The sequence below is a fragment of the Bactrocera latifrons genome, unplaced genomic scaffold (genome assembly GCF_001853355.1).
Source record: "Bactrocera latifrons isolate USDA-ARS-PBARC rearing strain unplaced genomic scaffold, ASM185335v1 scaffold_149, whole genome shotgun sequence".
Classification (NCBI taxonomy): Eukaryota; Metazoa; Arthropoda; class Insecta; order Diptera; family Tephritidae; genus Bactrocera; species Bactrocera latifrons.
The window spans coordinates 408,841-424,170 of NW_017534952.1; the positions used below are offsets into that span (position 1 = coordinate 408,841).

Below are 15,330 nucleotides of genomic sequence, written 5' to 3' on the forward strand. Positions count from 1 at the left end.
TGTTTATCAGTGTTCATTTGTAAATAATATTTGTAATTGTTTTGTATTAATTCGGTTAAGTACTTGATTTAAAAGAAGTCAACGAACCTGCGGGCAGACAGAATATCCCATGTCTTGTGGTAAAAAAAGAAAATAAATACGAAAACGAAAACGAAGGAAACATATTTAAAAAATGTTAATTTCGACAGACATGGCGTGAATGTATTAATGAAATTAAATCGGCGCAGCAGTGACTGTCGAATTAACAACAGCAACTGCAACAACAAGAGTATCGCGAATGGCGACAACAAAAGCCACAGCACAGCTAAACGCACACACACTCGTGCATWTACATACATACGTACAAAACGCTGAATGATGGCGATAATAATAACAATAATAACAAATATGTATGTATTTACAAAAATAATATTAGCAGCATCAACAACAACAACAACAAAAATAAATTTTAATTATTTACATATGCACATTTATGTATTTATGTATGTATATATACTCGTATATACACATACATACGTTTATATACACACAAGTTATACATATGTACATATGTATGTATCTATAGATGTACACCTATGTGAACGTCTCATTGCAAATGCGTATGTCGTATGTTTATATGTRTGTATGTATGTATGTGAGGCTGTTATGTGAATGTGCTGGCGCTGTAATCAGACCAAGATCAGAAAAACTAAAATAATATGACAGTGGCACCGGTTTATTAACGCAGCTGACCGGCACGATCGCCATGCATGTCCGTCTGTCCGAATGCAAGTTGCTCACCACGGCGTCAGCTTGTCAGAATGCGCTCAAATAGCCGCACAAACAAAAATCAACATATAAACGTACATGTTTACATACATACATACATACATACATATGTACGTGTAGTATATGCAAATGTGCATATAAAAGATAATAAACGCCATATGTGTGTGTATGTATATATTATACATATGTATGCACATTGGTGCATAGAAAGCGTGTACAAATGAAAAGAGTCTGCTGGCTATCTTTCTTTCTGGTCAGAACCGATTTTCTTATACACTTTTGCGTATGTATGTTTGTAGATATGTAAATGTTCAGTTGTTGTCGCTGTTGTTAGATGCAAGTTATTCCGCCGCCGTTGTCATTAGAGAGAAATCATTCACCCATTTACTCATTTATTTACGTACATACATATATACGTATAGTACATGTGAGTGAATAGAGGGAAAATGGACTTTATTAAAAGCATATATTCCATATAAACAATCAGTATACGCACTTACTTATGTATGTGTGTGTGTGTGTATCCATGCAAGAGATTAAGAATTGCAGATAAATACAAGGATGACAGCTAGAAAATCAAAAAATATTTAAATTGAAATTGTCTCGAAACGAAAGTAATTAAAAGAGGGCATTGAACCGTATATGAGAATGTGTGTGTGTGTGTGTTGCACAGTAGTATTGTCATGAGATTTGGCTTTGGCCGTGCCGATATCAGTGTATGGGGCAATAAACCAACAACAATTTGGCATACAAGTTTCGAGTGTGAACTTAAAGGAAAAAATCGCGTTAAGTACCATCCTTATTTGTGATAACCATTGTCTGCCGTGTCTGTCTGTGACTATGTATGGATACAGTCACAATATGAGAAATTAATACCGTTATAACATTAATAACTATAACAAGCGTTACAACATTCAAATCTTTGCCACTGCCCGTGCAACACGACAGTTCGAATACATATATATTTTGTATATACATATGTACATATATACTAGCATGCATTTATGTATTTCCTTAACCTTTGCACTTACTTGACTACAGCCTACATGCGCAGATAAAAATACATATGTATATTTTTGGAATCCATTTTTGCAATGTATTTCAATGAGTTTTTTGTTTTCTTCTTTATAATTGCAGCAGCGATCAAACAATGTCTACATTTCCTTTCATATCCGATGCGGAACCGCACCACCGCACGCTACAGTTGTCATTCCAAAATATAAACGTACTCCACAACGAACGCCAGATTCTCTCCGATGTGAGTGGCTCAGTAAGGTAACAACTGAACTACAAACATACTGCCACATTTTATCTATATACACAGACTAATCTTCAATTTGCATTGTTCGTTCTTTCTATTTTTATATTGCCACATTCTGCTATCGCATCATTCTTCGTTGTCCATACGCATATGCGATATCTATTCGACGTTATTACTGCAATTTGCATTGGGCTTATGCTTTTGCTTTTGCTTTCTTGGATGTTGTGCATTTGTGCTGGCCTCCTTTGYGCGGTGCAGGCCTGGTGAGGTTTTAGCCGTAATGGGCCCATCTGGCAGTGGGAAGACCACATTGCTCGACTGCCTCAGCGGGCAGCGGCGCTTCGATAGTGGCGGCGTCTACCTCAATCGCGAGCCGCTCTCTAAAAAGTGGCGCCGCAAGATCTGCTATGTGCTGCAAGAGGAGATATTTTTCTCTGGACTGACCCTTAGAGAGACCGTTATGTACACGGCATTGTTACGGTTGCCAGAGAAAATGCCAAAGTCGGAGAAAATTCAATTGGTGGATCGCATACTGGAAGCCCTGGAACTAACCTTTTGTCAACACACGAAATTTGGCGATTACCTGAATCGTGGACTGTCGGGTGGTGAAAAGAAGCGCGCCAATATCGCATGCGAGTTATTAACTAACCCGTTGGTGATGTTATTAGATGTGAGTACAAAACACACGCAAAGACAATGGGAGAAAACCCAAAACAAACTCAAATAACAAATGAAGAGCAGYTACACGCCAATATATGTACATTGCCACTCTCTGAGAGTAGCAAAGGTGGAAGTGTGTGTCCGCGATTTAAGAGTACTGCCATTTGTTCTTCGACTCACTCTTAATTTTTAGAGATATTTGTATATACATATGTAAATCTTGATTATAATTTTGGCTCTATCTTTATTGCAGGAGCCAACATCCGGCCTTGACAGTCATTCTGCCATATCGCTCATGAAYTTTCTTAAGCGCTACGCGGTGCAAGAGCAGAAGACTGTGGTGATCACCGTACATCAGCCGTCTTCGCAAATGTTCCACATGTTCGATAAGCTGTTGTTGCTCTATAGCGGTCGCACTGCATACTTTGGTGAGGTGAATAATGTTTACACGTATTTTGAAAGTATCGGAGTTGCCATCAAGCCACACTACAATCCCGCGGATTTTGTATGTAAGTGTATCATGCGTATGTTCATATATTAACATTATAACTTCATAATTTCGTTCTTTGCCAGTGGAACAGCTGAAGTCGTACCCTAAAATTCGCGAAAAGCTTTTCATAGCCGCCAAAGAATCGCATGGCAACTACTTGAACAGAAACTGCATTACGGTGAACACGAATAATCAACGCAATCAGCAGCACCACTCCAACAACTCCAACAAGCATCAGTTGGACATACGACGTAATGGCGCAGCTGCCGACACAATGTCCCACATTGCACCCAACACAACTACCAACAGCGCTTCCACTACCACCGAAATCGTCCACGAGAAACCGCTCAAGCACGATGCACTCATAAACGATATCATCAACAACTACTACAAAGACATACGCAACAATCACACAAATCATATCAATCATGATGCCATGCTGATCATAAATGACCACCAGAACTCCAATGARGAGGCGTCGCAACAGCTGTGGTATGGCCACGATTCCCAATCAAATTCGAGCGCCACGTCGAGTGATTGTCAGCGCTACGAGAGCTGCGGCGATACCGACTGGCTCGATTATCCGACGAGTTTTCACACGCAATTCTGTGTGCTGTCCAGTAGAAATTTCAAGGAGGCCAAACCGCGTATGTTATCCAAGTTAAATTGGTTCCAAACGATAGGTTTGGCACTGATGGCTGGTTCCATTTGGTTTCAAATACCCCGTACCGAGGAGTTCCTTCATGATTTGCAAGGCTGGATGTTCTTCTCGCAGACGTACTGGATGCTGTTTGCGCTTTTCGGTGCTTTAAATTCATGTAAGTGGCTGAGCGCGCACTATTTGTGTACGCCCGTAACGGGATGTTATTAATTCGCTTCATTGCAGTCCCTGCCGAGCGCGAAGTTATCAGCAAAGAGCGTCGCTCGGGCGCCTACAGGCTTTCTGCCTATTACTTGGCAAAAATGTTTGGCGAACTGCCTTTGGTTGTGACGCTGCCGACTGTGTACCTCATGATATCCTACCCGATGCTCGGCTGTACTAGGTGAGGGTCATACGATTATTTCAGAAGAAACTGCACTAGTTTTCATAGTATCAWTATGCATRCATACATATGTATATTATCATGAAAATTCGTTACATTGCAGCTTCAAACTCTTCTCCTTGATGTTGGTCTTTTTGCTGCTTAATACAATTGTGGCGCAGAGTGTGGGCTTCTTCATCGGCGCCTGTTGCATGGATATGAATGTAAGTATCACATTGAGCGCACTCTACACACTGGCGACACAACTATTCGGCGGCTATTTRTCGACACGCATCCCCGAGGGGCTCAGCTGGATCCGCTACACCTCAATGATACACTACGCATATCAGAATATGCAGATTTTAGAGTTTCGCGAAGGACCAGCGATAAGGTAAACGAACGATTAAAATGTCTCATTTCTACAAATTGAAAATATTTTCGCTTCTCCTTTCATAACTCTTAGTTGTGGCAACCCTAGTAGCTTTGAATTCTGTAAAAGTGGTGACACAACGACGACATTCATTCCATACGAGGAGATACTCAAAGCACAAAACTCAACCTCGCCGCTTTGGCTCAACACRCTTGTCTTAATGATGTTCTTCGTGGTATTCCGCTGCCTCGGCTACGCGGTGCTGCGCTACTTCCGCTGTCCCAAGACGTGATATTCGAATGTCCAGTGAGCTTAACGAATAAAAGCAAACAAAAAATCACAAAACATATTTGTAACACGAACCCAAATAGAACTTCGCCACGTCCACTTGTGTGTGTATTCGGCACACGTGGAAACTGTTTCGGCCRCAACCGTTGGCGATGTGATTTCATTTCTTTYCCGTTAAACACAATTTTATTTTAAAATGYTGGTTTTAGTTTGGTGATCAGAAACACGGTTGTTAAGTATCGGCTAACAAGCTTCGTGCGTTCGTGCATCTGCGTACATAAATAATACAGAACTATGTTTTTTAAGTTTACACATACTTTCATTTTTAAGAAACCTTGTTTTTAATATATGTAATGTATGTATGTCAACACTATTTTAATGAAAATTTTATGGCGGTTAAACACAAATGAAGTATTCAAAAACAAAAAAGCCAAAGGCCCAAACAAAACATCGAAGTTTCGTTCTCCAACAACTGGTTACATATGTGCATACATATGTATAGTATAATATGTATATGCTTTTATTCGTGGTCCTGACACTGTGAGTGTCGAAAGTGATTGGCTGCATGAATTCCATTGTTGCTATAAATATCAGTTATCGCAAAGCGCTGTATTAGCCGCCACATAACCTACAAATGTTAGCACATACACAAGTAATAGGATTTTTTAGTTTGTTTGTTTTTTCTCTTATTTTTTGTGTKTTGAAAATTACTGTGATGTAGTATTCTAGTTTTATGATTACATTTATAAATGCACGCCAATAACGAAATACAAATACAAAAATATAAATAAATAAGTAAATAAATTACTTATTAAGTTAGTAGTAATGCATAATAAATATACATACATATACAATATAACAGTAATAATAATGCAAAAACAATCAAAAGAATTCCCCTACATCATACAACAAATATTATATATGAGGTATATATATAGAATTATGTAAATAATTATCGCTATAAAATATTGTGAATGCTATGTTGCGAAACTTTGTATTATATGAATATATTTAAAACAAAAACTAAACAATTAATATCAAAAATGTTGCATTTCATTTCTTGGAGCGTGAGGAAAAAACATTAGTTGTCCGCCCAAATCTCCACGGAGCTATTAGAAATCCTTTCAAGCTAGCTTGTGATATAAGACACATACACATAATACAAAATCCTCGACCACAACAGCTGTTCCCAGGACGTAGCCGAAACGGACCTGGATTTTTATCCGGCCAAGAGCTGTCAACTCGGCTGATTTTTGCCGCTTCAACAACAACAACATCGTCCACAGTCTCAAATCGGGGTTGAGGTACTGATAGCGTTTCCTCGGAGACTCCCGCGTCCCTATCCCATGATTTCTTCTCTTCCAACATAACAAAACAATAATGAGTTTATATCATCAAAGGCTTAGTCAAACCCCAGTCTATTATCGTATATTGAAATATATGTATTGTATAACAAAAACAAATAATCTTAAAATCTACATTAGTYCATTGACAAAACAAGCCCAAATATAGCTTTACTCAAATTTAAACTAAAAACTTAGGAACATCATTTAATAAGAAATAAAATATACTACTACGCTAGTGTAACTCTTCCCAGTCGGATTAATACTATAAACTCTCCAGGATTTGCTCGATGGTTTTTCCTTTGGTCTCGGGTATAAACAGATAGATGCATATGATGCCAATAATGCATACACCGGCGAATACAAAGACCATTCCGTGCATTCCCAACACTTCGATCATTAACGGTAAACACTAAGAAAAACATATATAAACAGTTATGATAGAGTATGTATATGTAATAGGGTTTATTCGCAGCACAAACCTTTAGTATAATTAAAGTGGTGATCCACAACTGAATCATGCCGATCATGGAGCCCATGCTGCGYAGTTTCGGTGGCATTATTTCCGCTATAATCAAGTACGGCAGCCCCAGCAAGCCTAAGCTCGCTATGAATATTGTAAATGAAAAGCTGAAGACCGACAACCAAGAGAACCCACTAACGTCGTAGCCAAGCACATCGAGGTAAGAGTACACACCGAATATAAGGTGGCCCAACGCAACGCCAGTGGTTGAAATTAGCAGCAAGGACTGTATATATATGTAAAGGAATGTCATTAACATCAGCAGCACTTAACTCAGTATATATAACAGTGCAAGATATCCAATATTTTATCCTTTATCGACTTTTCAATTGAAMATTTTTTGAAATTTTTACTCACCTTCCTACCTGCGCGTTCCACCAAAAGCGTTGACATATAGGATCCGACCCATTGAAGTACGCCTACAATTATTGCAGACAATGTGGGCGAAAGATTCGAACCAGACTCTTTAAAAATGTTCGCCGAATAGTTGAGCATAGCAAAACAACCAGAAAACGACATCAAAGTCATAATGCCAATACCAATCAGGAAGGCTTTACGTGTTGTTASATTATCTATATTTGAATTACCGGAAGAACATTTTTAAAAGTTATGAAATTCAGAGACAAATTCTGCAGCACTTACTTATGTCCTTCCAGGTTAACGCATTACTTGCGTCATTCTCATCATTCTGTTTAACATCTGCCTTCAGTTTATCCAGCTCAAATTTGAAGTCTTCAGGCCACTCGTGTGACAATGCTCGTATATTACGAAAGTATTTCAATGATTTCTCAGCTTTCTGGAATTTGACATATTGATATTAAGATTATGAAAGAAGCACTATTTTATTTTTTATATAGCTTTGCTCAAATTTAAASTAAAGCACAATATATATGGTTTTTGCGTGGTAACCTCTTTATCCTTGGGTAACTTGCCTTGATTTTATTTTTATTTAAAAGGTGTTGAGGAGTTTCTTTCAAAAATGGAAAGCATAGCAGAAACACAATGCTCAGCGATGAAAGGATCCAAGCCACCTTATCATAGGTAAAGAAGTTGCCCAAAACGAATGCAATGAGTATGCCAAAGTTAAATGTTAACATAAGAACTGTCCCCAAAATACCGCGAACGCTGTTTAGAAAAATATTAAATTTGCCATAAAACACAGAAAGCCTCTTACTCACTGATCTTGCGCCAATTCGGCAGTATAGATTGGTAGAACAGTAAATATGCCACCTCCAGCAAAACCACCGAAGACACGTGCAATGCAAAGATGAGTCGGTGTGGTAGCAAAGGGTATAATCCACCAACCGGTCTAGGAAAATTGAAAATATATATAAAAAATTGCCTTTTCATATCAGGTTTTAGTATTCGTGGGTTCTACCACCAGGACTTATTTAAGTATTTACTTACCAATGAAGGTAACGCCACCAACAGCATGCACTTTTTACGCCCATAACGATCGGCAAACCATGACCAAAATATCGTACCTAGGACACCTCCGACGCAAATTATAGAACCCACCCAACCAACGTCCGAACTCGACATAGGCCCAGTCTCGAGCGGACTATCCTTGGACTGCAGTTCCACGAAGCTGGCAGATGCCCAGCCACAGAAGCCGCCATATGATACCGTCATAATATTTGCTGTTGAAAAGGAGTACCGGTGCCGAGAAGTAAAATGAAGATATTGGGAGAGAGAAAGAGAGGAAAATATAAAATAGTGAGAGTCATGTAGATTATCCGTCACATAAATAACTTAGATTACAAAACCCATTTAGTTTATGATGTTGATGAAATGAATACGTGTGATTTATTTAAGCTGAAAACAATTTATGGACCTCTTTAAGATTATCGCAGCCTGATGAAAGAACTATTTTTAATAGAATACACAAAGTTATTTGTAGAATGCAACAGATTGTCACAAAAAATCATAGAGATTTATGACATAATATATTTTAAAAGACTGAAATTATCTACATATATTGATTGAATATCTATTAAAAACGTCTTGAATTCAACTCAAAAAATGTATTGAGTTGCCGCTTTCAGGCACTCTTTGTGTTTATCTTGGTACCATCTATGGTAATTACTTTGTTTGAAAAATAAACACACATCGAAGTAGGCATGGAAAAAAATGTCAAAGGGATRTGGTATATAATATTTCAATAGAACGGATTTTATCAGTTTCCAGTCGACAATCTCTTTTTAAGGGTCAGCAGCATTCTGCCAGCATGTGACGATCCTACCGACCTTTTCCTTGGATACCTGGATACCAATGACTTTCTTTCATCACTTTTAGATCTAGCTGAAACCAATCTCACTATTCCTCACTATAATTCCCAAATTATCCAGACATTTTTTAGATGATTAAGATTATTGTCAGCATATTTTGCACAATCTTCTCATAATTTGTCTTTATGAATACTTAGRAAATGTTTACCAACTCAAAAYGTTTCCAAGCTTCATTTYCCAAAACAGTCATAACTTTGATAAAAACTKTATTTAACAGTTCTGGTCCGTTTCTTGGTAAATTAAGATCACTTATTAAATCAGTGAATTCTTCGGCAACTTCTTTGTTTCTACACAAAGGCATGCGAATTACCTTTAAAAAATAAAGGAAAATAGGCCGGACAKGACATTAATTATTCGAATATTCGGTTTGTAACCGTTCGTTCGAATATTAACCGATTAATACTATTCGTTTAGTCGTAGCATTGAGACTATTACTACTACTGCGACTATTCGAATTTCTTCTGAAATAAATTTATTATTTTCAAAGCACATATCACTGGAAAACCTTAAGTCACATCGGAAGGTTAGGTTTTAAAGAAATCCTAATATGAATTGTTACGCTCAATGTGGAGATTGTGTCGCAAGCATTACYTTTTGGCACCAGACATTTGAAGTGTACACTTTCATTCCAGAATTAGAATTTGCGTCGTTGTAAAACATTAAGAAGTCAAACCTCCCGCTACCCTCACGTGCTCATTCGCAATGCCCCCAAGTACAGAGCTGCGAGTTCACACATCTTTGGGCGAAAGCCCTCAACGAAGGCACTTAGAGAGTAGAGTATGGAGATTACGGCGACTATCGGTAACAAATTAAATGCATTTGAGTATCACTTATGGACTTTTAACTAGTTTCGTTACTTATCTATCACTCATGATAATCTGCGCCGTTCAATCTGCAGTGCATTGCAGTGACATTCCCTCAGCTCGTAGATATTGCCGATTCGCTCTGGTACTACCCGCAAATATCGAATGCAGAGTGAACTAATGTTGCGCACGACCTTGACCGCCACAATGGGACCACTTTAGAAACAAATTTTTAAATTCTTAAATTTTGCGAACCGACTAGTGTGTGCTTAAAAACCGGTTGCACTGCATTTCTTTGAATATTTATGCTTATACGACAAGCTCACTTAATTCTTGAAGTGGATTTAAATATCAAAACGCAAGACAAATATGTATAAATAAATATAAAAATTATGCCGGAGAGAAGGAATAAAGCCAAATAAAATTGATTTTGTGACATTTGTCGAAGGAGCAACAACAATACAAACGCTCCATACATACCACATATTCCAACCAAGTACTGGTATTTCGATTGATTTCCGTCCGTCATCTTCGGCGCTGAGTAACTTTCTTCTCACCAACTTGAACTGACAAACGCACATTCACTTGCCCAAAAAGATCGAAGCAAAATACACAAATTTTCCACTACTTTCAACTTCAATCCACAACTCGTTAAGTATTTGAACGGAATTTTAAATTTCAGCGCCCAGCTAAAAGCTTGTCTCATTGCTCGGTTTCGATCAGCTTACGAGTACTTATTCTTGCTGTGCGTTTTGCGAAATTTGCTTTTCTATTTCTAATGTATTGCCATCTGCACTCGGCGAGCTGTCAGCTAACTGTGAGGCGCTGTCTTTGAATGTAGCGTCGTTTTACGGTCTTATTTTCAGACCAGCTATGATCTTTTGAAGTCGGTGATGTGCAAAGGATTAACCAAGAATAAAAGTTGCTGTACATGTTTGCCTATGCACTTAAGCGCGCAGCAATACACTTGTATACCCATACACCTGTGATATCGCTCTTATCGCAACCTGTGCAAAATTAGACGTTTTCTAAAGCCCTCACGAATGATACAGGGTGGGCCATATAAAATTTTAAATTTAAAAAGTCAATAAAAAAAACGGCTTGAWATTTTTCAAAGGTCTAACATTTATTTAAAAGGTTGTTTTATGAAATTTATTTGTGGAAAACAATTTCGGACAAACGACCACCACGGCTGAGTTTATAGTACCTTATCCGATTCAATTTTGGTGTACTTTCTCGATGGTTTCGGTCCTTATGGCAGCTTAAGCAGCTTGAATSTCGTACTTTAGATCCTGAATTGTTTCTGGATGGTTGGCGTAACATTTATCTTTACCAGCTCCCCACAGAAAATAGTTCAACGGTATTAAATCGCAGCATCTGGGAGGTCAATTCACGTCACCTGTATTGCTGATTATGCGATTTTCGAAGATAGGGCGTAAAAGATTGAGTGTAGCGTTTGGTGTATGGCACGTAGCGCCGTCCTGCTGGAACTAAATGTTGTCCAAGTCTTCCTYTTCAATTTGTTTGAAGAAAAATTCGGTTAACATTGCGCGATATCGCTCACCATTGATGGTTACGGCGGTTCCTTCTTCTTCTTTTCGAAGAAAAATGGGCCGATGATTCCACCAGATCAAAATCCRCACCATACAGTGATTCGTGCTGGGTGCATTGGCTTCTCGACGATTAACGTAACCAYCGAGGTGGAAATGAGCCTCGTCCGAAAAGATAATTTTTCGGTAAAATTGATCATCCTCGGTCAAACGCTCTTTGGAAAAAAGTTTTCAATATTTCCCAGTTTTCTTCCAGTGAATAGCGACCCATTTCGTAAATTTTAGACTTTTTACTGAATATCTGTCACTTTCCGATTGGCATTTGACGTTTCCAATGTCGAAATATAGATAATTCAAATTTAAAACGTTACATGGCCCACCCTGTATAATACTCTAAAGGAGCAGCTAACAACTTCCTACGACAGGGTGAAATCCTCGTTAATTACCGTAATATCTAACCGAAATATAAACGATTTAAATACTTATGACGCGATCGGATCGACCACAAACATTGAGACGGCGAAACGTTGACRGATGCTCTCTATGAAGTTACAAACTAATTTACAATCCCATAATGCTGAAATTAAGTAGCTATAGCTTGGTTGTTGTTATCATTTTCGCTTTCGTTGCTTGAGGGTTTGAAAAATAACAATCGAAAATAATGGCTGATTCACATACRACTTTGCCTTCGCTCTCCTTCAGACTTTTTTCCTCATCTTTCATTGAGATTACCTCGGTGCCATGTTTGATGGAATATTCTGCTTACAGATATCGCATTACAGTTATACTACCACAGAAAGGTGTAAAAGCTTATACATATGTACACATACATATTAAACACCATTTGACATCTGCTCCGTGCATACATATGTACATACATGCTTGCATGCAAAGCATGGAAGTTTGATGCGAATTTGGCCTTTTGTAAGCCAGTCACGCGAGTTGTCAGAATATTWTTTTAGTGTTAGGAATTGGCCACAACGACTATACAGCAAGTAAACCAAACAGTCGTGGGATTGAAGGAATAAACAATATAGTTAAATATAAGTTTATRGAATAAAATGGTTCGCTTTACTGGCAACCCCCTCCTTCCAAATCAACCGAATAAAACTAATTTGAACTTGTTTTTATGTATTTAATRAACTATTACATATAATTAGATTACACAAAATTTTCGTTAAAAAATATATGGTATGCACACATACCTTTCTTGGCTCAAGATTCGTATAAGTACCTTAGTAACGCTCTAAATGGATATGCCCGCGCTGTGGCACATTGCTTTTCGAAATCCCTGTCTGACTTTCGAGCCCCCACCTATTTTGCACCTCTTCGAGKGATTTTCCCAGCGTCTCCGGAAGCGCGAATAGAGCCAAGAGCGCAACGCTGACACARCCAACACCAAAGATGATGAAATATCCATAGAGTCCAATTGTCGATTCAAAAGACTGAAAATACTTTTCGAATGGATACAATAAATTGAAACTCATCACAATGTAACCAGTGTAACCGTTCACAACACAACAACTGTTGTACTAACCTGTATCAAAATAAAAGTCATTAGCCATGAGAGGCCCCAGGAAAGACTCGTTAAGGTAACGCGCAACTGCAAAGGAAAAATAAATGATGAACAGAAACCTAACCACTGGCGAAACCTAATTTTAAAACAAATGAATTGAAAAAGGCCATGCAGAAACCTTGTTCCATCAAACCTCTGCYTTTTTACAAACCTTCGTGGCCAGCATTTCACGAGGAATTAGAAAAATTAACGGGTACAAGCCCAAGTTAGCAAAAAACACATGTAGCAGCAATAACACGGAGGCRACCCATCGCAATTGACCGTTCACTTCTAACGTCATGCAAACCGCCAAGCTAATCGACGCAAAGCCACAGATCAGTGCCGAAATAAATAAGAGAATCTGAAACGAAAGCCCATGAGCTCTCAGATTCCCATCATTATTAACGAAAGACTTACCCTTCTCCTAGCTATTGGGGCGAGCCARACACTCATTGTAGCTGCCACAAATTGTACGAGGGCGAAAATCAAMACACTTACGTCCGTGGGAAACTGRACGAAGACGTCATCTATAAATATCAGGTTCGACCTGGCTAATATCACGTAGATACCACTCAAATGCACACCCACAAACAAGAACAGGGTACAGAGCGTGGCCTTACACAAATACGCACGAGGCACCAGCTCTTCTGCTATAAACTGATTGTCCATGTTGCTCTTGAAATCTTCCAATTCGCGTAAAAACTCAGGTCGGTTGCGCTCGTCTATACTACGCACACCCCGAAACCAGCGCAAAGACTTCTCCAGCCTGGTCACATCACCCTTCCGCATGTAAAAGTACGGGCTCTCCTGACTAAACGGGAACATCATGGTAAAGACGCAGGAGATACACACCGCCACCACCGCCACATAATCGTATTGCAAGTGTTGGCCAAGCAGAAAACCGATAAGTGTACCCAATGTACGCCACTGCTCGATAGTTACAATCAGGGCGCCGCTATTGGTCTCCTCAGATATCTCCGCTATGAATATAGGTAAAGCTATGAGGGCGGCGCCAGCAGCCGTTCCAGCCATAATGTGGGACGAATAGATGTGTAAGAYGTCGAATGCGAAATGCATACAAAACCAACTGGACTAATATGAAAAAATGAGGAATGTTGTGGGCAGTTTGAGTTAATGTTTGGGAAGGCAGCAATGAAAAATGGTAGCTTACGATTTGCAGAAGACCGCTGACGAGAAGCACCGCTTTGGGTCCAATTTTTCCTACAATGAAACCGCATACGATTGAGCTCAAAGCAGCGCTGGCAAAAATACTACTGTTGATCCAAGTTGCTTCAACATCGTCGGCGACGCGGTTCAAGGGGGTCTTTTTGTCCATGTAGAGTCTAATATGCGCTGGCGTAATGCCGAGCATGATGCCAAAGTTCAAGCATAGTATATTACCTAAAAGTGCACAAAACGAAACATTCYTTTAATAAAATAGTTGTCTTTCAAAGTCCCTCATCCATATTACCGACAGTTGTTGCGATTTTCTGGATCGTGGAACCATTCAAATTCTTTGGTAGACACATCTGCGTATGATTTTTGCTCTTCACCCCACCCCGCTATCAAAGCTTATGCTACTGGAATGTAAGCCGTATAATAGTTTGCTCGTACAACCGTCCCAAAGCGCTCACGTTTCTCATCTGCTTCCTTTGCGCTGGTAATGTYGTTTAACAGTCCGTCCGATTTTATAATTGAAAAACTCAAATGAGTTTGTAGTGTTTTGTCATCGGAACACAATTGCCACAATTGCCTTAATTATGAGCGAGTATGGTTTTGCTTTTTCACTTCTTACTTGCTGTCGCCGACAAGTGATGTCGCAATGCCAACCAAGATTTCGCCAATAGCCAGTAGTAGCTAACAGTAATGAATGTCAGAAGCTCCTCATTGTTTGTTTATGTTTACAAAACGTGTGTACATAATCGTGCGCCTGATATCTACGGATAAGATGCTAAGCGATAAGAAGACTATTCCAATCGTCGTCGTGATTCATGGAATGCGAAGTCTTCCCTCGACTAGAAAACACTGGGCCAGAACATTGCCGTTTATCTTACGAATAATATTATAACATGTATCTGAATAGGATTGCATTATCCAAAAACGCTCACATACATATATACATATGTATATATATTGGGTAGTCGGAAAAGTCTTTATGTATTTTGTCAATAGCCGTCGTTGCAGGGTATTTCGGAATTTCGATTTCCACCTACGAAACTCTTACACTGATGGAATAATGGTCGACCAAATGGTACATATTTCTTTATTTATTTATTATTATAAATATAACATTTTATTAGAATTACAAAAAGACTTTTTCGACTACCCAATATTTTCAGTGTTACGAGCAACGATGCGACTATTTCGATGAGAGGGTAGTAAAAATGGTTAAATCTCCATCCAAATTCC

General features: G+C 38.8%; 3 protein-coding genes across 6 annotated transcripts in view; 1 reads left to right on the forward strand and 2 right to left on the reverse strand.

Annotated features, from left to right (window-relative positions):
• The window catches only part of LOC108965811 (probable ATP-dependent permease), a 28,056-nt gene extending 22,375 nt beyond the window's left edge, over positions 1-5,681 (forward strand). For 3 of the 4 annotated variants that reach the window (XM_018928458.1, XM_018928459.1, XM_018928460.1), the window contains exons 3-9: positions 1,906-2,043; positions 2,288-2,699; positions 2,943-3,198; positions 3,263-3,997; positions 4,066-4,222; positions 4,326-4,592; positions 4,665-4,863. In XM_018928458.1, coding sequence (XP_018784003.1) covers positions 1,906-2,043; positions 2,288-2,699; positions 2,943-3,198; positions 3,263-3,997; positions 4,066-4,222; positions 4,326-4,592; positions 4,665-4,863 — 2,164 coding nt within the window. Of the gene's footprint in view, positions 1-1,905; positions 2,044-2,287; positions 2,700-2,942; positions 3,199-3,262; positions 3,998-4,065; positions 4,223-4,325; positions 4,593-4,664 lie in introns of all 4 variants that reach the window. The other variant, XM_018928461.1, reaches the window with a different exon arrangement.
• Positions 5,682-6,271: 590 nt separating this feature from the next.
• On the reverse strand, positions 6,272-10,700 carry LOC108965775 (facilitated trehalose transporter Tret1). Its single transcript, XM_018928377.1, has 8 exons — positions 10,297-10,700; positions 8,133-8,365; positions 7,904-8,034; positions 7,658-7,850; positions 7,368-7,521; positions 7,083-7,297; positions 6,685-6,951; positions 6,272-6,614 (listed from the first exon to the last, which is right to left on the reverse strand). The coding sequence occupies exons 1-8, from the start codon at positions 10,343-10,345 to the stop codon at positions 6,468-6,470; spliced, it is 1,389 nt and encodes a 462-aa protein (XP_018783922.1). The 5' UTR covers positions 10,346-10,700; the 3' UTR covers positions 6,272-6,467.
• A 1,787-nt stretch (positions 10,701-12,487) lies between these two features.
• On the reverse strand, positions 12,488-14,745 carry LOC108965776 (facilitated trehalose transporter Tret1). Its single transcript, XM_018928378.1, has 6 exons — positions 14,393-14,745; positions 14,093-14,322; positions 13,339-14,013; positions 13,094-13,282; positions 12,904-12,969; positions 12,488-12,820 (listed from the first exon to the last, which is right to left on the reverse strand). The coding sequence occupies exons 1-6, from the start codon at positions 14,448-14,450 to the stop codon at positions 12,602-12,604; spliced, it is 1,437 nt and encodes a 478-aa protein (XP_018783923.1). The 5' UTR covers positions 14,451-14,745; the 3' UTR covers positions 12,488-12,601.
• Positions 14,746-15,330: the final 585 nt, after the last annotated feature.